The following is a 26021-nucleotide window of genomic DNA, read 5'->3' as shown; positions in this document are numbered from 1 at the left end:
GCTTGGTTACTGTGTAATGCTTGTGCTGTAAGTGTGCATTATGATTTCTCCATCTACCTAATATATGTATGTGTGTGTGTGTATATGTATATATACTGCCAGTTTTATTAAGTTTCTTGGTCTGCAAATGACAAAACTGTAAACCCACTCTTTTGGCCTGTGATCAAACATTGCCACTGAGTACTAATCTATGTCATATTATCATCTTTGGCATTTGTGATGCAATTACTGACATGGTACCTACATTTTAAAGTTCACAGTAGTGCTGTGTTTGGAAGATTACAAATTTCTGAAGGAAAAAGGGCTCAAACAGCTTTACTGCAAGAGTGGAATCTATTTTCAATGTAAAGAATAAGTGGCATTTATTTATCATTTGCCGGTAAACTGGTTCATTATTTTAGCACTAAAAGACAAATTTGAATTACTATTTTTTTCAAAGCTTTGAAAGATTTCTCTTAGAAAATACAGTTTCTTTAATAAATTTAGAAGGTATGATTCTTTCCTGTCTGCTTCTCCACACAGGGAAAAAGGAGTTAGAGATGAGGAGAAAAAAAGAAATTTGGATAATTAAGAACAGCAATGTGACTTTTAGTTTCCATTTATTAGTGTTGAACTGTTTGTAATATGACAGCAACAATTGTTTTGCTTTAAAAAGCCTGTGGAAACAATTAATTTCTAATTATCAGCTACAGTGTTTTGTTGACGTTGGAGAAATCTCTTTATGCTATCACTTTTTTTGGCTTAGGACTTCAGGAGGTTTTAAATAATGGGCTAACTAGAGAAAAATGTGATTTTTAGACCTTAAAAATATTGTCAGAAGTTTGTGTTAATATAGTTTTATTGAAAAAAATGAAATCTGTCCAGGTAATCTGTCTTCCTTGTAATGTGTAAATTGTTCTCTGTACTGGAAAATCAATACATATATGAAGTAGTTAATGTCTTTGTTTCTGTATATATATGAGTTTAGATTTAAAAACTATCATTGTGATTGATGCAGTTTTTTTGAAGTTAAAATGTAAAGATTTTGTTTGGTTTATCTAATTACATTTACTTGCAGTAATGAAATGTTGCAAAATGTAGAGTGTTTTTGGTGGCAATTGCTTGGAGTAATGGAAGAGCTAATATATGGAACCTTTATTATTTTAGACATGACTTATCTTTCGTAATAAGCAAATTCCAGCGTGATACTAAATTTAGCTATATATTTTTTCTGCGACTTCCACTGTTGTCAAATGCTTAATAAGATTGTAACTTGTTTTATTTAAAGCATCATACTGTTAAGTAGCTTTCTGACCTGTATTTGTAGTAAGCGATAGTACAATTCCAAGTTTTTTTCAGTATTGGGAAGAGGTCAAAAGAAAGGTCACTGTAAAGTAGAAGTCAAGACTCACATTCCCCTTCCCTCCTGTGTTCCTTATTAATTTAATCTTTATTTCATTCTCACCTGAATTAATGTCAGACCCAACATGATTGAGCAAGCTGATGATTCAGCAAAGTACTGAGTAAATTGCTGATGTGATGCTCTTTTAACCGGTCACCATATGTGTTCTTAAAGTACTGTTAATTTTGTGTACTTGTGCAAAATTACAGAGAAATATTTAGTGGTAATGCAGAAACACTGATCTTTAAATAAAACACTTCGAAAAAATCTAAAAATATAAAATTGAGAGACTCAATGCTTTTATAACTAAACATCATTAGAAATGCAGGAGTACATAAAGGAAGAGATTGTGCTTTTCATTAGTCAAGTCCCTTAGTTACAAGTCCTTTCTGCCACAAATTTAGGGTATCTGACAAGTTACTTGTTTTCTTTGTGCCATCACCTTACCTTTTATAAAATACATGTTAGTCTGTTCTTTTTCCTGTGTTGTCTAGCGCAAATGTAAGTTCACAGTTTTGAGCTTCCATTAGCTTTTAAAAACACGGATTTTTTTAAATTTCATTTTCTTCGAGGTGCTACAGTACAGCCACTTAGTCCCTTTTTCCACTTCTCTGGATTTTGCACACTAGCCATTTAAAGCTACTATACCAGTTCCCTTTTGAGGAAAATAAGTGAAACAAAGGCTAAGCAAGAGTCTCTCTCTAAAATGGGTACATTTTACTCTGAAAGATTTTACTTGAGAATGGTAGAAACTCTGATACAGTTGCTTGTGAAAAGCTTTCTGCAAAAATAGCTCCAGGGAATATCAGAGAACGCAGATTTTGTTATTGTAGTAACTTGATGAGCTTCTGTGAAGCGAATCTACAGAACTTATTACTCTGTAAGAAAACGAAAATGTTGCTCAGAGTAGGAAAATAGAACTAGTCAACAACCACATTTTGTTTACCACTTACGATACTGGGTAATTGATCTTCCCTCTGGCCCTTCCACCACCAAACTGAGTTTTATAATGATCCATAGCCGATCTCCAGCTCTGCTAATTACTGCTCTTCAAGAATGAACTGACATTCCAGTCAATATTGTTTTGCTCAGTTGACAAGTTTGGTTATGCTTCTTTCATTGACGTACTCTGAGATGTACAAAGCTCCTTGGTATTTCCAGGGTTCTATATTTAAATCTTCTCTCTCTGGTCCACTGCATTACAGAGGGTGTGCATGAGGAGTTCTCTACAGGCATTTCAATCGTTACAGTGATGGAGAGTTTATTTTTCTGACTTGGAATGAGTGTTATTCAACAGCGTTACAGTAGGAAATCAAAGTTTCAGACAGGCTTGTTTGTGCCTTGTGTGGTTCTTATGGCAACTTCAAGGTTTTCTGTCTGCATCATATCTACTATTGAATATAAAAACTGCCATAGTGATTTGGAGAAAAATTTTTGTGTCAGTTAGACTACGACACTTTGAAGTGTTTAGAGTGAACACTGTCTCTCAGATATGTTAATAATACATAATAATCAGAAAGTCGAGAACAAAGACTGTTATTCAGCAATATTCAGAGCTCTGAAGTGAATGGTTTACAGACTTTGATTATTTATTCTGTCATTTACAGAAATGACTGCTGTCTTTTGGTTGATAAGCATGTAAAGGCTTTAACACATCTTCTGAGCTGTTGATCTAAGTGAAAAATACCAAAGTCTGTGTATCATGTTTAATTTAGATACGAGAACCCAAAGAGTTGATTCTTTGAGGAATATACTCTTGATAAATAGGGAATATTTATAAACTCTTAATGCTCGCAATTTGTTCATGCTTCTGACTCATGTTGATGCTATGGTGATAGTACAATGGAAAAATGTATGTCAATTAATGGAAGCAGGCTGGTTTTCCCAGGTTACTTTCATGATTTTTCAGCTCATTAGGAGAGTCTATTTAAAAGTAAAGTATATTTCTTGGTCTATATATACATTTTCTTTTGGGTACATTTATAATCATTACAGGTAGTGATTCTTGGGCTAACGCTTGTGTTAAGAGATCGAGTGTAGCAATGAATGTAGGTCTGTTGTGTGTCAAGAAATGACTGTCTCAGATGTGAGGCTTGACATGGTGTTTGTCATTGAAGAGGCTTCCACTTATGTAAGTGAAAAATGCATATATTTCATGGCAGTTTCTCGGTCACTTTGCATGTTACTACTTTATTGTCCTGTGCTAACCCATCAAATGATGCCATTGGCTCACTACAGCTCTAAGTAGCATGTCACTTGTGCACAAATACCATTAAACTTAATGGAAACGGAGAATAAATTTGGTTGAGTGCAAATAGAACTAAAAGGCACATGATTAACCTTTTAAATAACTTGAGCATTGGGAGAAGTTCTTATTTTAGTGTAATCTACTATTTTTATTAGTTTTAGCTTGAATATGCAAGGCAGATGTTGATGGAACATGCTGGAAGATTTTAATAGTGGCGTTTTCCAGAAAATAGAGTGATAGAATATGAAAGTCAAGTTCATCTATAAAGGAAAGGCTGCTGACTCTTAACCTCCATTTATATGGTGACTCAGTCAATATAAATTTACATTTTTTCCTGTTTTCTGGACCACTTGCATGTGACAAAGTCCGAAGCTTTATGATATAATCTTAATCAGTTGATTTTGAGAGGTAGTGTTTTACCTTTATCTCAAGCATTGTGACTGTAGTCACTCTTCTGGTGAAAAAGTTAAATCCAAATTACTTGATTGAGACACATCAAAAAGATCAAACTAAGGCTGTTGTAGTAGAAGCAACAGAGTTATTACTTGAATAGAAAATAACTGTTGTTTCACATTTCATGGTATTTTAATGGAAATGTAAATAAAAAAGTTGCAGGCAAATTACTGAGAGATAACTCTGTGTTATTGTTTTAAAAATCCCAACAACATAGTAGAAGTGTTCCATGAAATGAAAGTCTGAAAAAAACACAGAGAATTCTCAGGTATAGGTTCCATGGATTTTGGATTTGGCATTACCATCTTTTTTCGTCCCATGCCATGGAAAAAATATATTGGAAAAATAAATTTTTTTTTTACTTTGTATAACAACATTCTGATAAAGAATGAAAGATAATTACTGCATGAATAATGAAGCCTGTTTTTCTATGGATTTGTGTTCCACGTTTCCTACCTTCCACCATTCCGTATTCTCTATTTAGCTACATTCGGGTGCTCGGCTCCTTTCTAAATGGCTGGCTACGCAGAAGGTAGCATTGGAGGCAGTGTATTGGTGCTTACTGGTTGCTGAAAGAGCTGTGCGAGAGACAGTGTTAAGTGCAGCTTGTCTTTTCTTGTGTTACTCAGTTAGCAGGAGTACTAATCTCCCTCACCCAGAGAGACTGATTTTTACCAAGATTGCAGGGGCTTAATAGCTGTAAGAGTTGCATTTGACTGCATGATGGCTATCAGGAGACTGACAAATGGACAGAAAAATAAGATCAGGTCACAGAACCCTAATTTCATTGCCTAACAGACTGAGAATGAATATACCTTGAAAATGACTATTTGTTCCTCCATAAATTGATGTTGGTCAGATACAGAGAGGGTGTAACTGATAGAAGGGAGTAGAGATTGAAGAAGGAATCGGATAAGGATCGCTTAGGTAGTTTTGATTAAGAGGGCCCAAAAAACAGAAGGGGGAATAAGATGAAATATAGTACTGAAAGAATGAAAAGAGAAGAGGAATTGGTTGTTGCTTTAGAGAACTTAATTTAAATGAGAAGTAGTAAAAGAAAAATATATTCAAAAGAATAAACAAGGGATACAGGAATTTTTAAAACATTGGTTGGCAAGATCTTTAGTACAAAATTCTGTAAACGACCTGTATCATTGAAATAGTTACTACATCTATTAGGCACATGCTAATGCTTGTTTTTGAAAGGGGTTGAAGATGGCACATGTCTCATTTTCAGACATCTTGACCATCTTGCTCTATTTTTCTTAAATTATTTAGTGATTGTATTGCTCAGATCTTTCCACTGAATTGCCTCATGCTTTTCCATACAATCCACATTAGTAATTCAGATGTTAAATCCAATGAATCCTAAGCATAAGTGGGTTCAACAGCTGCAGTGAAATGGATTAATCTGTTTTGTGATGTGCTGTATGGATTTGTGCTATCAGAATTGGAGTTAAGTTTATGAAATAGAAATGAAGCAGATGCTGGATTCATAAATGCTGAAGCTCCTACTTACGGAGTTTCAGTGCGAAAAAAATTTAGAAGTGTAGTGTAGCTTTTCAGAATGATTATTCAGATTAGAAAATGTTCTGGCATTCAGATTTAGCAGATATACTCTGCTCTTCCTTGATGTGATTCTCTCAGTATTACTTGAAAAAGACAATTGCTGATACGAAGAGTGTCAGCAAAGTTGGTTCTTCCTCCGCACATACTTGAAAGGCATCTTCACAGGTGTTTGTTGGTGGCTAGAAACTTATTTTGTTCCCTTCTTCTGTGTTTAAAATGTTCTGTGAACATATTGCAAATTGAGAACACTGAGTTAAGTCTGAGTTCTTAATTTTAGCCAAAAAGTGGATCTATGAAAGTTTGAAGATCTAGAACAGCCTTTTTAAATTTCCCTTTTTTTTAGAAGTCTGCATCAGAAGGGTTGTTTGAATAGATGTATTTAATTGTGGTTAAATAAGCAAATATAGTTCAAAGTATTGAGGAATTCTGAGTTACCAGTTACCATTCATTAATATTTTCCATTAGTTCACTTGCCTTTATACTTTAAAAAAATATTTAAGGAATCAGTTTATAGTTATTACTAGAAGACAATGACTGGGAGATTTAGATGCATTTGATCAAAAGAGGCTTTCTTAATATTCATATTACTTATTTCAGTAGTGTTATCCAGATTGTATGTGTGGTCCTCAGAAGTAAACAGAGGCTCCTTGCAGCAAATGTCTATTAAAAATATTGTCACTGTTAAGGAGAGCTGCCAGTATCAGAAAACAAATGAGGTGTGAAGTAGGGGAGGACAAGAATCCAGTAAAATCAATGTAGTGTATATGGCATGATAAGAACAAGCCAGGTGGGTTTTGTTTCCAAATTGCTGTTAAATTCTGAATCAGTTTTCTTTCCTAAATAATTTATTTGAGTGTGTGTGTTTCAATCTATCTTAAGGATGCACAAGGTCATGCTATGGAGTTCCAGAAGTATTTTTTCCTTGCCTATCTCTTCCTGAAGTTGGTTAGTATGTTCCTAAATATTTTCAGATTAAGCAGGAATATCCATCTACACAAAACATAACTTTTCTCTGTCATCTCCACATCCTATGGCCCTTATTAGCAGCTACTGTTTTCTTAGTAATTAACTGCTTTAGGGTACGTAGAATGGTGTTGCGGAATTGTTACAAGAGGGTTTGTAGCCGTGTTGTTTTACAGGATTAAGTTTACTGAAAGGCATTAGGATCTTAGTTGCTGGCTGATAGAATATCAGTCCTTTTAATCTAGTCTAGCTCTTTTCTATTAAAAACTATATTAAGCATCCCAAACTGTGTTGAGATGTTCTCTGCTGTATGTTGTATTTCTTTTCTCTTGTCACAATCACAGCTATTTAAATTGAAAGTTGTTTTGGAGAGGAATTCTCTGCTACTCCGTATTTTTACGGTGCGTAACACATTGGGAATCTGTTCTTGGTTCTTGGCTTTGCAGGAAGCTTATAAATCTCTCAATTGAACATCTAAGCCATACATATCCTGACAGCGTTGTGTAGGATGTAAAGGCCATAACTATCTTAATAGCTGCTCTCTTCATTGCTTCTTAGGATGTTCTGCCTAGCTCTGTAGCCAACCCCTTTGGTTTCGATTTTAACTTTTTAAATTGTCCAGGTTACTTTGCATTTTCCTGTGCCTGTTTTCATTTCTCATTATCTCTGCACCACTATCTTTACACTACAGCTTTATGTTTTTGATGCTATGCAGGAAGAAGCCGCGTTCATCTTTCAGAATTATTTTTGGCATTTGTAGTGTAAAATGATGCATATTGGAATAATAAAATCCTGGTGTGTTGTGGCAGTAAGTTTTATGGCTGCACTAACATTGCTCTGTAAGATGTTTCATATGTGCATCACAGCTGTGGTCACATTAGTTCTTTATGAACAGTTGCTGCCATGCCTGCATTTTAAGCTGGGGAAAAGATCCATCCTGGTGTGGATTTCAGAGCGGTGAGGTTTAACCAGTGTGTTATGCAACATCAGCATAATAGCTTAACTCTGTCCCTGGGCACCATCAAAAAGATCCTGGCTCTGTCTTGTTTGAACATTCCCCTCTGGTATGTAAATACATCGATGAGATCTCTAAAGCCCAGTCCCTTACTCATCTTTGTGGACCATTCAGTGGACTCTCTCCAATATATCCGTGTCTCTTGTACTGGGAAGCTGAGAACAGGACACAGCACTCCAGCTGTGGCCTCACTAAGTGCTGAGCAAGGGGAAGGGTCACCTGCTTCAGCCTGCTGGCAAACCCTTCCTAATGCAGCCCAGGACATCATTAATCTTCTTGGTGGCAATGACACATCGCTGGCTCATGGTGAATTTGGCATCCACCAGGATGCTTATATCCCTTTTCTGCCAGGCTGCTTTCCAGCTGTGCAGCTCCCAGCCTGTACCTGGTACATGGGGTGGTTCTTCCTCAGGGGCAGGATGTTGCACTTCCCCTTTTGAACTTCCTGCATAGTTCCCTGTCAGCCCATTGCTCCAGTCTGTCCAGGTCCATCCAAATGGCAGCACAAACATCTGACCTGTCAGCCACTCCTCCCAGTGTTGTGTCATCTGCAGCTTTGCTGAGGGTGTACTCTACCCCATCATCCGGACTTCTGCAAAGCTTTTGGTACTATCTCCCACCCAGAATACTCCTGTATCCGAGTTAGGATGTCATGCTCTGATCAGATGGACAGCTGGATAGGTGAACTGCTGTTTGTGTGGTTGGGCCTAGAGGGTCATTTAGAATACGGTATGCTATCTGGAGGCCAGTGACAAGTGAGTACCACAGGGGTCTGGACAAGGACCTGTCCTGTTCAGTCATCATTATCAGTGTTCCAGATTTTGTTCCTTCCCCTTCCTTCAACCTATCATTAGGATTTTAATCTGACTATATTGTGCTAATACTGTGGAGCTGGTTGTGGTAGTAGCCAGGTAGAAGTACAGCAAGACTGACTTGTTATGGAGAACAGATTTAAAGTGGCCATGTAAAGTTGAATTATTTTCTGGGGACTTTACTCCTTATTAGAAATCAATATTTCAATGCATAGTAATATAATAACTTTCAAAGATCTCAATGGGTAGTATGAACATTGTCTATAACATACTACACCATAGAAGAAGTTTTGCTGATTTATTATATGCAGCATTACTTGTTTGGTTTCAGATAAACAGTTCACTGAGCAGCAAGTACATTTTGAATACTTCTCTTAATTTTCCTACCTTTTTACTTCATTAATATGATACTTGTAATGCGCTATGGTTTTGGATCTTTGTTTACTTTCTATAGGAGCTGATCTTTTAGTCTGATATGAGTTGGAAAGAAAAAATAAAACTCCTGGGATTTGTTTTTTGTGTTTGTCTTTCTCTCCAGAGAAGTGGGCAGGGGTGCACTCATGGTACCAGAGGAGGGTTGTGCAGCAAGACAGCCTCTCCTGTCACGCTTGTGTGCTAAGGTCCATGGTGCTCTGTTCTGTCCCTTATCCCTGTGTCCCGTTAGCGTTGTCTCCTATGGACCGTGTTTTGCTTCTCTTCATGAGAAACCAGAATCAACGCCTCTTTGTCTTTGTGCTCTCTGCAGCCTGGGAGCCCTAATGGATCTGCTCGTCCTTGCCATGTGAATTGGTTAACACAGGTCATTTTGCTTTGGGGAAACTTGTCTGCACTGCCCAAGTTGGCAGCAGGTCCAAGCTCCATCTGGGCCAGGGCCTATCGCAGCAGCCTCAGCTCGGTGAATTCCAGACCTGTAGATGGGAAAGCACAAACCTCAGCTGCACTGGCTGAACAGACAGACAGTGAGGGATTAAAAGCCTGTTTTGGTTAACTACTGAGCAGGAAATCCAAGGTTTGTGCTCTGCTAATGGGGATCAGTTAAATTATTGGCAGCATTTTAGTTATTTGCTTCAAGTTAAAAAGAAAGTGAATTTTCTTTTTCATCCCCTGCTGTTAATCAGCATACTCATCCATTACAGAGCTGCGTATGTTTTTTCATTTTATCATTTGAAGAGTTTTAAGATTTTTCTCCTGTGACCTTCCTAAGTGATGGATTAAGAATGATGTTTTTTCCTTTCCAAGTAGTTTTATCTTTGATCTATGTACATTGTTGCCAGCATTCAGCTGTATTATTGCAATACTGATATGTTTATTATTCTTACACTAGCCTTATGAATCTTAACAGAATGAAAGTAAGGCTGGCTGTCTCATTACCAGTAATTGAGAAATCTTATTCATACTCAGGGCTGTTAGGCTGTGTGTGATGAAGGAATGGTTTGCTATGTCATTTGTTTGTCTTTGCATCTTGATTTTACTAATAAATTAGTTTCAGTTAACTTAGGAGTGCAGTGTAGACATGATATAGTAGATTTGAAGGCTTTTTCTGTTTCCTTCTCTGAGAATTTAGTACTGTTGAAAACGACATCAAATGATGTTATTTTACTTTCTTTTAATTCAGGTTAATGGTGTAATTTTTTTCTTCAATGTTAAGAATTAGGTTTTTCTGTTTTGGAGCTTTGGGGACTGCATACTATTCCTGCCTTTTATTACTTCTAGGAGAAAAAGGTAGTTCTGTGCAACTGATAGTTACAATTTGCAAACTAGATGATGATCATTAGAGAGTTATGGGGCTTGAGCATCTCCAGGCTCTTAGGATACATCCCTTTCCTCTTCCCTTCTATTCTTCTCTCTGCAAACTGGTAAAAGAAACCAAAAGAGTGCTTGAGGATCTACTTGTTTTTCATTAGATTCTATAGCTCCAGCATGGCTCTGGGTTGACTGGAAATTGGGGACATAATAACTGCATTTGTCAGCGTATCACAAGCACAAACAGTTTGTTGTATCCGGGGTGCACTGAACCTAATGTGTCATCCTGTGAATTTGCACATGCTATATAAGTGTAATCCTCGGTGAATCATCTGGCAGGTTATGTTATACATTTATCTGTGGGAAATGCTGAATAAAAATCTGGGATCTTATTTTTATCCCTATGCTTATGATATTCGGTACCAAGAATGCTGCTATGCAATTTCCTTTGTTATTGAAACATTAAAAGGAAAACAGAACTAATGGGTTAAAGTAGATTCCCTCAGATTTTACAGTTTCCCAGCACAAATTCATTGAAGCTTATTTGAAAATGGAAGAGAAAAAATGTTTTTCAAGGCATTTATTGAAACTTCACCAAAGTGGTGTATTTTTTTTTTCAAGATTCCATGTTATCTATTAATATTAGTTTTTGTACAATTTTATAATTGTTTACATACACACTTATTGCGAAATGAGATATAATACAAATACCATTTCAGCACTTTGGCCAGCTTTAAAATTATTTTCAAAAGCTGTTTTTTCAGTTACGCAGGAATCTTTTACAGTTTCTAAAGCACACGATCAAAAGTGTGTGAAATGAAATGTAAAAGTGAACATCAAAATAATTCATTTTCTGTAAGAGATGGAAAATCTTTTTATTCTGAGAAGAATATTTTCTTTTTAAAGAAAATAGGCAACTTGCCATTGTGACACAATAACAAGCATTTATAATCTAATTCTGACTTGGATAATTTCTTTCAAGGCACTTGCTGTGATGGTGAAGCAGCTGGTTATGCAAGTGCTGTTGCTGTGGTTGGAGAGTAAGAATGTACAGTGCAGTTGACCATCAAACTTGGTTCAAGTCTCCTTTCTCCTAAATAAGGGCACAGTATGTTATTGGTAGTGTCAGCGCTTAGTTTTCAAATTTCTTGGAAGCACCAGACTCGTGTTATTTTCTTCTGTCATCAGTGCCTGTAGAAGGGGAGAAAGCGGCCAACATGACATATTGAGAGTTGAACAGAAAAGTGATTAGAGAAACTCTTGGATAAAGAATGTGGTCAGGGAGGTTGAAAATAATTTACTCTGCTGTTTCACTGCAAAAATGCTGGGCTGCAATTCAGAAAACCTTCAGAGTGCAATCTTAAAGCATTAGTCTTGCAAAAGTGTCAGGACTTTTTTTTTTTTTTTTTTTTTTTACATTTCAGTATCAGGGTGCTCATGCCACACAGGCCTTTTACTCTGCTGCAATGTCAATTTGTCAATTGTCATCCTTATGGATGACACCAATGTAAAACTGTCCTAACAACAACATTGAGGTGGAAGACTAGTCAATATTGACTTCTGATTTTGTTTCAGGGTTAATTTAGTAGTTGAAAGCCCTAGAGTCTTTTCTCTGACTGGCTATAGCCAGGTGACAGTGCTGGGCCCTGACCTGGGTCTCGGGTGCCCTCTGGAGGGAGGGTGCACGGCTGGAGCTTTCTGTGAGCAGTGCCTGATCTGCCTCTGATCTCTGAATCTGTCTCTGGAGCAGTGTTTGCAGCTTTGTGCTGGCTGCACAGCGCTCTAGGATAAATGGGGTTGTGTCCTTCAACTGGCGTGCCCCATGGTCCTGGCAGTGCCTGGGGAGATGGGCTGGGAATGGGAGGTTCTGCGCAGGGTGGGACCTCTCGCTTTTGGGAGCAACCAAGGTCGCATCAGCTGAACTTAGCTGTGAAAGTGCGTAGTGATTGACACAAAGAGGAGACATGTTCTCTAAATGCTCAGGTAACTTGTATGGTCTGTTACTAAAGATGGCAAGAAACAAAAAGTTTTCGTGTTAGTTTAATTTGAGATTGGAGATAACCTACAGAATCTAAAGCAGGAACATTTTTTATCAGTGCCAATCTCCTAAACCACACTATTTTTTTAAGATGTATTTTTAAAAGTACTCTACATGAGCTGCAGAACGTGCATGCATTTCAAAATTTAGATATTACTGAGGTAGGAAGAAGTGAAAAGACTGGGGTTTTGGAAGATAGAGCAGGGATGTTGGGGAAATGGAGGAGAACCAAGCCCTTCCAGAAATGTAACGAGTCTCTGGCTGAAGGGACGAAATGCACCATTCCTTGAAAGGCCATCTTTTTCTCTTGCTAATCCAAATGAAAAAAGAAAAACACTCCAACCATCTACCTTTTTAAAAGGTGATAAAATGGTAAGATTCTCTGCTTGCCAATTTGATACACCGTTCTGATTTAACCACTGTTCTCTCCAGTTTAATACCAGTGGTATTTCCCATTAAGTTTGAAGGGTGAGGACCCTGTTACTGGATCGTATCATGCTGCATTTATTTAGACTATAAATGCTCTTCCGAACGTTGAGCTTTAGTTATCCTGGAGGTTGAATGCTTGTGTCATTTTATTTGACAGGGATTAATGTTTTTTTTAATATTTTTTATATTATGTTTTTTATTTGTTTTTTATAACTTAATGTTTTATAGGAGAGCACTGATATCTGAAAATAATAATAAACAATATCCGCTGTGCTCTATAGATTGTAGAGCAGTTACTTTTGACATTTTTCCCTTTTAGATGATTAGCCATTTTACTTCCAGAAAATAAGATTAAATTTCCGTATGAAGATATTGAAATTAAATAAGTTAGCCATTCTAAACCACTGCCAATATAGGAAATGGTTGGGCTTTTTCATCATGGCTTGTCTGAAACATTTTTACATTGTAATGTATATTTTAAAAAATTGGTTAAGAAAATCACATCAATTGCTATTGGCTGCTGTTATTACTGCATAGTACTGTCATCTCTAAGACAGAGAAAACAATATAATAATTAAAATGAAGAGGGCATACAGAGAGCCAATATGTTTGATGAACCAATGTATCTTTCTACCAATAATTTATTTATGAAGCATTTTTTCACAAAAAAAAACCAAACAAACCAACCTCAAACAACCAACCAGAAGTATCCCACAAACCAAAACTGTGTCTAAAATTAGTTAGAAGGAATAATCTATAAAACTATGAAAAAAATAGCAAGGAAGAAGCAAGTAGGGAGAAATAACTTAGAAATATAACAAATTAGCTGCTCACAAACCAAACTAATATAGTTGAGAAGTATGGGATTAGTGCTGTGTTGACTTTAACTGTATGTCATGTAAAGGAAACGCTAGTGAATGGAAATAGTAAAGTCACTGAGGTTCTGCAGAGTCTGATTTTTTAACCTGCTTTATAATATTTCCATCAATGGAAAACATTTAAAACCTTTAGTACTTAAGTTAAAGGTAACAAACAGGTGGAAAAATGGGTGAGATAGACTCTTGGTGACTGATAAAGACAAGACAGGTTCATTAACTGATCTGAGTCAGGCACACTATATTTTTCAGCATATCCAAATAAAATCTTGTATCTTGAAAGGATAAACACACACAGGAACAGCAGTCATCAGTTGAAACTGGACTCATATTGTTTTGCTTTGGCCAAAAGGCTTCATACATCCAAGAGCTGCACTATCTTGGTTACATTATCGCCGTATTTGGCGTTGTTCTGAAAAAGGCTGGAATGCTGGTTCCAGATGGGAGTACTTCAAGAAGGACACTGAAAACTGGAGATAATTCAGGGTAGGGCTGTAAGAATGATGAAGAAATTGGAAGTGTCTTGTTTGGTGAAAGATTTAGAGCTCAGTCTGCTTAGTTTAGCAAAAATGTGGTTAAGAAATCATTTGATCACAGTCCTAACGTGTTCATGTGGGCAGCAGAAATGTGATAATGGATAGCAAACAGAAGTAAAATAAGAACCAACAGCTTGAAGTTGAAGTCCGCCAAATTAGTTTGGAAAGAAGGTGCAAAATTTTACAGGGAAGTCAGTTAAACACTGGAACAACTTACCAAGAGCTGTGATGCATTTGCAAACACTGGAAATAACATAATTAAGATTGCATGTTTTTCTGGAAGACTCACTGTAGCTTAGGAACACGTCTTAAATGTGAAGTAAAATTGATGCCTGTAATATTCAGGAACTGGAATACTTGCATCCTTCCTTAACATCCAGGACTCTATTTGCAGAGCAGTATAGTGATAATTCCTGCTAATTTTGATTCTGATTTAACCACTTGGAAAGTTTTTAAGGTATTTCTACATGGGACAATGTGGTGCAGGTATCCATGCTGACCCTGAACAGTCTGGGAAGCATACTGAAAGCACCAGAGCTATGCTAGTTTGGTTGGTTTCCCAACAGGGGTGATATATAGTGCTTTTTAGCAGGGCTGAGATGCTTGTATGCAATGCTTGGTGATCACAGCTGCTTGCTGGCTCTTAAAAAGCTTCTACAGGTGAGGAATCCTTGAAGCCCTTGGGAATCATATGTAAAAATAAGGATTTCTCATATAGGAGAAGTAGGTTTCCAAAATGAGATTCCTCCTACCACTGCATTTTTTTTTTTCTTTATTTTTTTACTTGGATTAGATTTGAGAACAGATCATGCAAGAAAAGTTGTCAGTTGCTTAGGGCAAGAAACCGTATCAGACTCAGGAAACCTGTGATGTGAAAGCAGTTGAAGGCTGAGAAATAATGAAGGAACACATTAAAGGCCCTATTCTTACTGTTTTCTAAACACCAATTTTTCTCCACTGTGGATACAGGGTACTGGAATGCTGGATTACTGGTCTGATCCCACGTGGATCTTCTTATATGCATTTTAACGGTGTCTGTTTCATAGTACTAAATTCTGAGAAACCCAATCTGTAATTTAATGCTAGTTTGCAATATTTCAAGGTGTGAACTTTCAGAACAAATATATGCAAAGGAATCTTTGTTTGGAAAAAAAGCAAAAAAGAGGATTTTCAAAAAAAACCTTTAACAACTGATTAATTGTATCAGTTTTACCATAGCTGCTTCAAATTGATTGTATCAGTTTTATCATATCAACTTAAAACTCAAGTGTACATTTTGTTTGTTGAACTGTTGTTTTGATGTATTGGACAGATTTACAGTGCAGTCAGTGCCTCTGCTTTGTAGATATGAGTTTCCTGTGCTGGCAAAAGAAATTAAAGAAATCGGCCTACGTAACTGTGGATCACTTTCCAACTGTTGAAATGCCTTTTCCTGTCTTGTTTAGTTCTGAATTTTGTCAAACCACTTCATAGTACAGTGTATGGATCATCTTCTTTATAGGCCTGTGACTTGCCCATACATCTGTGGATGAGCTACTTAGAGGTGTTGATTGAAGCACTCCTAGAAACGCACAAGAATTAGAAAAGTACTTGAATCAGAAGGAATTCTGTATAATTAAGGCATTGGCTTTATGTATTATATTATGTAGACAACACAGAACTACGTGACTGGAGAATGTGCTCGTGTAGGCATTAAACTGAAGATTGTGGCATTAAGAAAGTCTGACCTGATAGCCAGCACTGTCTTGGGCTTTTTGACTTGATGACTAATGACACCAGCAGTACACTATGTACTTACCTGAAAAATCAGATTCTAACTCTTCTTGAAAGATTAACATACGTTAGTCTGATATATTTTTTTTGATGTTCATCTCTAGAAGTTTGTGAACCTTTTTTTGCACCTTATGAAATGATAACACGTGTATTATGGAAAGTGCGACTTTGCTGCCATATTTCTGACCAAAGGTATCTGATATTGTTCAATTCTCGGCAATTTAGCATGTAGTTGCAATAAACTTCCAGATATTTGGGTGTGGTGAAGCTTTATACTCCCATCAGATTAAAAATATTTTGCTTTCATTGTTATGTTTCATAATGAACACAGTTTGTGTTTTGATTAAAAAATGCTTGGATCACCTTCTGTGTATATTGTGCTGTGTAATTATTTATGAAGTGCATCACATGAAAATTGCACAAACATTGAGACTGAAAATTGAACAATGTTGCTTGTAATTGCCATGTAAAACTTAAATAAGCAGCATTAATCCACATGATTGTTCTCTTGCTAAAATTTTTTATTTAACAATTTTACTTTCTGAATAGCTATGACTTTACCTAGGATCTGGTTGTGCAGGGGTATGTACCAGTGAAGGATTTCTTTACATCTGTATTTTTTTAGTATTTTCAGGATCCAAGTTTTTACTGACTTGTCAAAATCCTTATTCTCCTTCAGAAATTTTACAGTTTGCATTGATAGGGTAAATTCATATTCAGTTGAATCAATTTTTAGTCTTGATATTTCTTAAAATGGAGTAGAAGATGTAACTACTTTTATGATAAATATGAAAACCTTCTCAGTTTAGACTTTAGGATGATTTATCTTGCAGTGAAAATTCAAGAGGGGAAAAGCTACATTCTAACACTGATATTAATGTCATGTATTTCATATTTTCTTCAAGTACTACAAGTAAGAAATCATAAGAGCTGTAATTTGATTAAGTTTTTGGGGTTTGTTTTTCCTTTTCAGTCAGTGGCCAAGACTGGGCGATTGCTGATTAGCCATGAGGCTCCTTTGACAGGAGGATTTGCGTCTGAAATCAGCTCCACAGTTCAGGTACACAGGTTCTTTGTATTTAAGTGTTCTGCATGGCTGAATGTTTACCTATTAAAACTTGAGTATTTAATATTCTTTTTAATATTTGCTAAGCTAGAAAATTTAACTTTCACTGAAAAACGTGGAGAATGTGCTGTCAGATGCAGCGGGAAAATCTTTGTGTATAGTCTATTTTTAATGTACTTTTTAACCTTTCTCATATTTTTATCCCCCAAACTTCTTACAAATACATTTTAGAAATTTTGAAATCACACACAGGAAAAGGGCCAAGGTCCAGCACATGGTAATGTCCTGTTACACGTTGTGTTCAGAGACCTCGTTAGGAAAGCAGTCTGCAAAAATGGTTCGTGTACAGTTGTGGTGAAGCTCATACGTGTGTGGAGCTTGTGAGCACAGAACAGCTTCGGAAGGCTGAGCTGCACATCACTGTCAGTTGTCTGGAGCATTAGGCTTTAACTTTTTTTGGAAGTGCTTTTGAGCTGTTTGACATGGTTTTTTATCTGTAATTTTGTACAAATTTTCCCCTTAATTTCTTTCCTACACACATCAGTGATGCTGGTTTATAGGAACATCTAAACTAATTGTGTCCATCATCATCTGATTACTATTTTTCAATTATTCTGTTCTTAGAGTAGCTAAACTATAGCACTAGAGAGAAATGGGATTCTAAATTTCACAAAAAATAAGCTGTACAAGCAGTAGTTAAAGCTTGGGAATTAGCCTTTTTGTAGGAAAGAATAGTTAATTGTTCTGGGAATGTAATTTTGAACTAAGTATGCATAAGGAGTCAGAAAACTATGTTTATTGGTGTTTGACACAATTTCTCTTTAAGAGTAATTTTATTAATTTTAATATAATTATGTGAAAGTCATTCATTTTTTCTACCAAAATTTTGTTTCGATTAAGAATCAAATATTTATCTTCCTTCTAAGTAATTTGTGCTTGACCTCCCTTCTTTTATAGGTAGCTTATTTGATTAAAATAGATCTAGTAAAGTTAGAAGGTATGGCTAACTGTGAGTAGTGAGAGTGATGAGTTTTGTTAAATTCTTACAAAAATGTGAAATAAACTCAACCAAAAGAAGCCTGTCTTTTGGTGTCTTGTGTTATTGTTAACACTTGAGGAGAAAACTATTCTAAGCCATGCAGCAATCCCAGAATTTACTGGCATAACAAAGGAAAGCATGTCTGTTGGTGAGAAAAGGGAGTTGTAAAGAAGAAAAAAGCTTATCAGTAAATATTATTGGGAGAGCATGGGATGCTCAATATATTGCTAAAACTACAAAATGAGTTTTGAATCTCCTCAGACCTCCACTAAGAAAGGTCCTTACCTGACTCATCCATCCTGGGGTTGTGTTTTTCTTATCAGAGTTGCATCTTGACATATATCATTATTTAAAAAATGGAGTTTAAAATGCTTTAATAAAGAACTATTTATTTCTGTCAATACTGAAAGCAAATATTTGTTTCATGATAGTAGCTCGTAATTTTATTTTCATATTTTTTAAGAAACTAGGACTTGTATATTGAGAAATATTAGTTAATTTATCACACATGCTACCTCAGAATAAATGTGACTGTAACTTTTTGGCACTGAAATTATCCATGAGGAGTTTCTTTCATATAAGTTGTCTGACTTGAATCTATGTTATAACCGTGTTGCCATTACTCTTTGCCTTTTACCATGCGTACTAAAATTTTGATACCAGTTATTTCTAAGAGATTGCAAGAGAGATTAGAATAATATTTACAGAGCATTACAACTTCTTAAACAACAGGATTGCTTTAGGCGTAATAAAGTCCTTGCTTTTTTTATCCAGTTAAAACACTTGATCTCTAAATGATCAAGTTAAGTCCATATGTCTGATATCACTGTTCAGTAAAAATAAAAATGAATTTTTTTTATTTTTTGCTGGATACAGTGCATACTGAGAATGCCAAAAATTGGGGATTGCAGTTGGCTTTAGTTTCTTCTTACACATGGAAGTAATAAGACTTCAATGAAGTGTGTTCAGTTGGATTAGATGGTTAGTTTCCATATTGTTATTCCATCCTTGCTGTGAGGTCTCTCATCAGAGAAACAAGGTGAATAAAAGTACGTAGGTTATTTAAAAAGTTACCTGTCACAGACACTTCATGGTGAGGTACACTTCAAGGCAAATAGTATGGTTGGAAATAATGGCTTTCACTCATGAACTATAGGAGAAAACTATATTGAACAGTTTTCTTTGTGCATTTGCGAGACTAAAAACAGCGTTTGGAGAGCATATTAAATAAGATTTGTTCTGTGTCAAATACAGAATATTGTAAAGCAAAATGTTATTACATTAAGTAGTCATTTACTCTGATTTCTCAATAAAACTAAGAACAGGACAAAGTGGTGCAGTTAAACTTTGCCCTTTATACTGATGTTACATATATGATCTTAATGGGTATTCTGAAGTGAGCAACAGATGGCAGGTAAATTCAGTACAGGTACAGTTAATACTTCATATTGGTTATATTCTGTATAAAAACTTGCAAAACTGTCATGCTCAGCAGAGAGGGCACTAAACTTCTTAAGGCATACAGTTGGAGCACAGTTTGAGAAGCCTTGGAGAAGGGCCCACCGAGATGTCACTTTCAAAATAATAAGGCATTGGGTGTGAAAATGGTCAGTACATTATTCACAAGTATTTGTGTCCCTGAGGGGAGAAAAAAAAGAACAAAAAAAGAAAGAACATGATGTTTTCAAAGAGGGATGAGAGGGGGAAAAAGGTAAACAGGAGTAGCTTATGTTGTTGTGTGATAAAAGGCTCATCTCTGCACACTCGTGCAAAGGAGCCCAGAGGCACAGCAGCAGGCAGGGGAAACCCAGTAACCCAGTCTGGGACATGGGGCCCCCAACCCAGCTCCTCCCAGGGCTGTCCTCAGCCTCAGCCCCATGGGCCAGTTTGGGGATACCCAGCACCAGGAGTCAGGAACACTCTGGACCACTCTGCAGACTGAAGGGGGTTGCTGCCTGCCAGAGTTAAAGACTTGCTATGGGATACAGGGAGGAGAATTTTGGAGTCATACAAGATTTATGGGATGTCTAGAAGAGGAACCAAAGTTGGGGAGAGGTCTGGGACCAAGGGGGTTTAGATATAGAATATATAGAGGAGATAGCTGGAGCAGGTGTCTGTCACTAGCAAACATCAAGCTGGAATAGCTGGGGGTAGGTTAAGTGAGCCATGTATAGGTGTATGTATAAGTGTGACCAGCAGGTTGAGGGAGGTTATCTTCCCCCTCTACTCTGCCCTGGTGAGGCCGCATCTGGAGTACTGGGTCTAGTTCTGGGCTCCCCAGTTTAAGACTGATAAGGAATTACTAGAGGGAGTCCAGTGGTGGGCTATGGAGGTGATTAAGAGCCTAGAGCACCTTTCTTATGAGGAGAGACTGAGAGAGCTGTGTCTGCTCAGCCTGGAGAAGACTGAGAGGGGATCTCATCAATTTTTATAAATATCTCAAGGGTGAATGTCAAGAGGATGGGGCCATACTGAAGCACAGGAGGTTCCATCTGAATATGAGGAAAGACTTCTTTACTTTGAAGGTGACAGAGCACTGGGACAGGCTGCCCAGAGAGGTTGTGGAGCCTCCTTCTCTGGAGACATTCAAAATATGCCTGGACACAATCCTGTGTGAGTTGCTCTGGCTGAACCTGCTTTAGCAGGTGGGTTGGACTAGATGATGTCCAGAGGTCCCTTCCAACCCCAACCATTCTGTGAAGTGTGTATATATATATATATATATATATATATAAAAATATATATATATAAATATATATGTGCGTGTGTGTGTGTCTGAGAGTGAGTCAGCTGGAGCAGTTGGCTACTGGAGGAACCAGCATGTCCAAGCCAGCCACTGGAGACACCATAAGGCCTGGGGTCAATGGAGAGACCTGTTGGTGTATGTCTGGCAGTGAGTGGGACAGCTGGGGAGGGAGAGGATCAGTCCAAGCTAGTGAACTGACTGAAGTGTCAAAGCCCCATTGCTGCAAGGATCTGCAGCATGTGTGTCCTGCTGGGTGAGGAGGAGGGGGCGTCTGCAGCAGCAGCTGGAGTGGGACTGTGAGTGGGGGCTTGTGCGTGCAGGTGCCAGCAACTGGAGAGACTGGGGACCTCAGATGGTGAACTGGTACAGCTGGTACAGCTCCAGTGGTTTAGCAGTCCTTAGGCATATTACAACTGACAAGATGAGGAATTTATATCAGGGTAATGCAAGGGCATGTCATTTTATTCTGCCTGTTCATTTTTGTTAACCTTGTAATCACTTTATTTTAATTAACTTGTAATATTTCACCTTTTAAGTGTCTACTGCTCTAGAGCTACTTATAGGTGAGGTTGACCAACCTGTATGCATGTTGTTTCTCTAATTAAAGCAATGTTTAATCCATGGCTTTCTTTCAGTAGTGCCCCTGTGGTAGAAAGCTCCCTTCCAGAGCAGCAGCTTGCAATCCCACTGTGTCCTTGTCATTCTTGTTGTATCAACACAATGAAGATGATGGTGTAGCACAATTTCAGAAAGAACAGCAAGACTCAGTAGGGGACTATGAAACAATAGATTCTACAAGGGAGAATGAACTCAGTTGCATGAAGAACTAATCCTTGATTTTAGAGGTCTTTCATGGTTGCTGTGGTTTTATCAGATCTCTTTATTTGTAGCTGCTACTGTGTCATCAGTGTTTCAATTTAAGTTGCGATGCCTTGCTTTTTTCTTGCAAATGAAGAGATGATTATTCTAGGTTGCTTTTACAGTGATGACCTTTGAGTGTGGCTTTATTGATCTCTTGTAGAAACAAGAGTTCCTTCTGAGTGGAGCATTTCTGTTGAGCTGGTAGTGTAAGGGGCGGAAGGAATCCAAACATAAAGCTGTAATCCTGCAGTAACCCACCATCATAATTTGAAAGAGTGCTGCAGATGCTAAAGGTTTAGGTTTCAGCAATGAGTCATTATTGAAAGGCTCACCTAGAACTAACTCAAAGGCAATATTTTTTTTCTTTAAAAAGTCATTATCATAATCTCTTCATATTATTTTGAAATTACTTGTCTTTTACACTGGGTTATAAAATATTAGACAGCTAAACTTACACTGAATGTTTTTTGAATTTTATTATGGTCTAAGCAACAAATCAGATTTGAAAATAATTCTCAAATCCTGTTTTAGGAGGACTTAAATAAAACTTTTTTCTTTCTTCTAAAAGTATGTGGCTTTTCAATATGCAATTACAAACACTTATACTTTGCTTGTACATAATGTATTAGGAAAGAGTTTCTGAAACTTGGGTATGTCTGAAAATATGGCTATCTGAAGAATGCTCAGTCATAGTTCATTAAAAACATTTTGAATTATACAGTTTTGAGAGAGATGTCATGTAAGACGGAAACAAATAGCTTTTGGGTTTCAGTCTTCCAAAAAATTAATATTAATCACAGGATAGGTGCCAGCAAATTCAATGAAATAACCTGTTTCTGAGGATTGAGTTACATGATTTTACTATTCTCAATTCTTCAGCTATGTGTCTAAAAATTTGATATAATAATCTTTGTCTGTTTGGACTGGTATTGCCTTAGATTTCCTCCTGCTGCTGCAAAATAAGGCCTAATCTCCAGTAAGTGGTGTAGTTTCCTGCTAGCTTGTGACATTAGGAGAAACTATTAGATAAGCTATTTTTGTAAGAAGCATTTCAGGAAAAAGTGGGTATGTCTAGGAATGCCTTTCAAAGATGTAAGAGTTTCATAGCAATTTTATTCTAACACAGGTTTTGCCATAGAAAGAATTTGCCATGACAAAAATAAGCTTGAACAGCAAAAAAAATCATTCTGTTATTTTGGCAATATAGATATTTAAAGTAAAATAGTCCCAAGGCTCATATTGGACAGGAACTGAAGTCTTACATAGTATTAGAATGCCATCAGCATATTTTGATAAGCAATGTAGAAAATAAAAGTGAATAGGCAAAATGTTACAAACCCAAGATTTCTTGAAGGAAATAAAGCAGTCTTATTTATCAATAAAAGCTGAAGTATATATTCCACAAAAAATGTTCAAAAAGTAAGGCTCACCAGTGATACAGAAATGTTCAGTAAAATCAAGATAAAAAAATGATCTTCCATTTTAGAAATTTGACTTATGAATTTAATGTGACTCTTTTATATTAATTATCAAATAAAGAGTTTTTCTGTATCTTGAAGAGCTTCCTAAAGAGCCTGGATACAGGAATAAACATTTGAGATTTTCTGTTTTGTTTGTAAGCAGAAGAACAAGCTTTATGCCTTGTACCCCACTGAGTGCCCCTGTTTAGACCTCAGGCCCTCAGTGCTTGTGCGATTCCCCAGTGCCCTCCCTGCTCAGCACCTGGAGCTTGTGAGCTCAGCTGGAGGGATTTGGTGCTTAGGTTTGTCTGGCAGAGGGGGTATTTTTCTGAACGCGTATCACTTCCAAAAAGGAACCAAAAATCTAACAAGCAATGCCTGCTTACAGAGTGGTGCCTGTACTTTCTCCACACAAACTTTCTGAGGCCAAAATTGTTCTGGATGTTACACTGAAGTCTCTTATTATACAGTTTGACTCACTGTGTGGAAGTATCTTAATTTTTGTCTTGTCTCATGTTCCGATACGTAGGACCAATAAGAAAGTCTTGTTTTATAACAATAAGAAATGAAGCACATGATGAATGGATTTCTAAGAGGTTTTGTTTGATATTATGTCTTAAAGTCCAATTTACTCATGAGACTTCATATATGCTTTTTTTTTAACTGACATAGAAAGGAAAAAAATCTCTAAAATGCAAAAGGAAGAATCATTATAATAGTGGCATGTGTTATCAGTTCAGGCTACAAGGCAGTATTGTGTTCCTCTAGGTTGGAATAAATTCCGTACTGAGAAAAGAAAAATGGTTTGAGGAATTGAATATAGCCAAATAGTTAACAGGACACACAGTAATCTGTCTGTACTGTGTAAAACTCCCAAATACATTTCTTTAAACAAGCAAACAACTCTCAAATCCTAAAATAACATTGAAGTTGGAAAATGAAGTGCTCAAAGATCATGGTGGATTTTTATTAAGTCTGCCCCAAAATGCACTCTGAAGTTGTAAACAGAGAGTGTTTACATGTCCAATTAGTCCCATCTCTAGACACAACAAAAATCAAAATGTCTTATTCATCTGTTGAAGTCTCCTCAGCTTCTTTGAAACACTTAATGAAAAGGTTCATGCAGTAGTGGGCATGTGTGCTGAGAGTTGTCTCAGCCGTAGTGTTGCCCAGGCACCCTCACTCCTCTTGCTTTTGGGGACAATTTCATTCCCTGCATGAGAAAGAACACAAACTGACAGCCCAGCTGCCAGCTCTGCAGGCAATGTTTTGCCAGCCACGTCCTTCTGATGGCAAATGATTAACCCAAGCTTGAATCCCACTGGCACTGATTTGGACATGGGTTTCTCCACAGCAAGAGTGCACCCTGCCTACTTGGCTTTAGGTCTGTTCCATCTAAAAATTATGGGTTGGAGTAAGGTTTTCCTCTGTACCATGGGAGAATCCTCACTGCTGGCAGGAACTAAAGCTGTTTCTTTTTTTTTTTCCTCTAGAGAGGCAGTGGCAGGAATGAGACGGGAGCTTGGCAGTTTCCATAGGCACAGAAAGGAGAGGGACAGTAAGTTCTGCCTCATTAGGAGTCTTTAATAGCTGAGAGAACAAGGCCACCCGTAAGGTTTGGAGGGGCCGTTCCCAGTGTGTGAGTATAGACAGCTGCCTTCTGGGAGTGTGCTGTACACACACAGACAGAAAGGGCGGGTGGGATGACAGACACGTGCCAGGAAACAGCTCGTTGTGGATGGAGGAGGGAAAGCTCAAGGGCACGGGCAACTGGGGATGGCCTGTCCCTTCACACAGACATCGGTGGTAGGCCATACTTGGATAGATCAGGCACGTCTTAGGAAAGCATTAAACTGAGAAAAGAGTTTGGCACATAACTTGTATACTTTCTATTGAGTTGCTTATTTTCAAGTAATATAATGAGTAAATGCTTTTGGTACTGAAGCAAAATAGCCTTCTCCTGTCCTTTTTAAGCTGTGCTGTCTGTTAGGCAGGGAGCAGCATTTCTGCAGGTGCATTGAACCCCATTTGTCTTCTCCTGTTTGAACTGGTTTTCCTGTAGTGGTGGGATAGACAAGTGTGCAGCCCAGTACTTTTTCATTTCTTATGCAAATTCTTGAAGAGGCACAAGGAGTTTGTACCAGAACAATACAAAGTGGTAAAGTGGCAGAATACACAGAGAGTCATTGTGGTTCAGCGAATTCAAAAGTTTTGGCTCCTGAACAAGTTTGGCGTTGGATTCACCTTAATCAGTCAAGTGTATGGTGTTAAGTATGCTTTCAGTGTATTTTCTGAGGACATTTTTGCCATGTTGGGATATTTAATTTGGCATGCGAATATTCATATGCCTGAGGCTGAACTCCAGCATCATTGTCCTGCTGATGCATCTGTGTTCATTCATTGTGATTTATAACTTTGAACAATGTGTTTCGCCTTCCATACACTAATTCTGAAAAACACCAAAAACATGAGCATTGAGGCAGAATTAAAATTTTGTCTTCCCTATGCACTCTTCCCCTGCTTGCATATTCATCTTTCTAGCTATTAGAAATTGCTCTTTTGGTGGAGGAAATACTTTGTGTTTATGCTTAGTGTAATGTACAGTTTTAAAAAATATAGTTCAAACTGCTTTGATTAGAACCATGTTGTGATTCTAACATTGCATCTCTGATTGCCCATTTCTGATAGAAATGAGAAGGTTTTACTCCAAATAGTGAGGAGGGCAAAAAACCTTCCATGGATTGTGTATCCTATGTTTTCTGGTCTGTAATGTGGTGATATTTTTCCACTTTAATCTCAAATACCATATTATAGTTCAATAACATCAGCATTTTTAACTGGTATGTAAACATCACTAATGATGATTTAGGAGAACATGAAAACTAAAGCAATTCCTATGGTAATTCTGGGTAAATGTTAAAGCTGTTACTGAGCAGGCCTTTGTATTGTATCATCTCAAACAGTCAACTTTTTGCTTAATTCAAATTAATATAGAAAATTCCTCCCATTTTAAT

At 37.2% G+C, this 26021-nt stretch overlaps 1 protein-coding gene across 1 annotated transcript in view; it reads left to right on the top strand.

Annotated features, from left to right (window-relative positions):
• BCKDHB (branched chain keto acid dehydrogenase E1 subunit beta) overlaps positions 1 to 26021 on the top strand; it is a 116686-nt gene that overhangs the window by 50754 nt on the left and 39911 nt on the right. Inside the window, exon 9 of the mRNA XM_082047859.1 lies at positions 16809 to 16895. Coding sequence (XP_081903985.1) covers positions 16809 to 16895 — 87 coding nt within the window. The remainder of the gene's footprint in view (positions 1 to 16808; positions 16896 to 26021) is intronic.

This window comes from Streptopelia decaocto (assembly GCF_964273445.1).
Source record: "Streptopelia decaocto genome assembly, chromosome: 3".
In the NCBI taxonomy this organism is placed as follows: domain Eukaryota; kingdom Metazoa; phylum Chordata; class Aves; order Columbiformes; family Columbidae; genus Streptopelia; species Streptopelia decaocto.
This window is presented reverse-complemented; position numbering and strand designations above follow the sequence as displayed.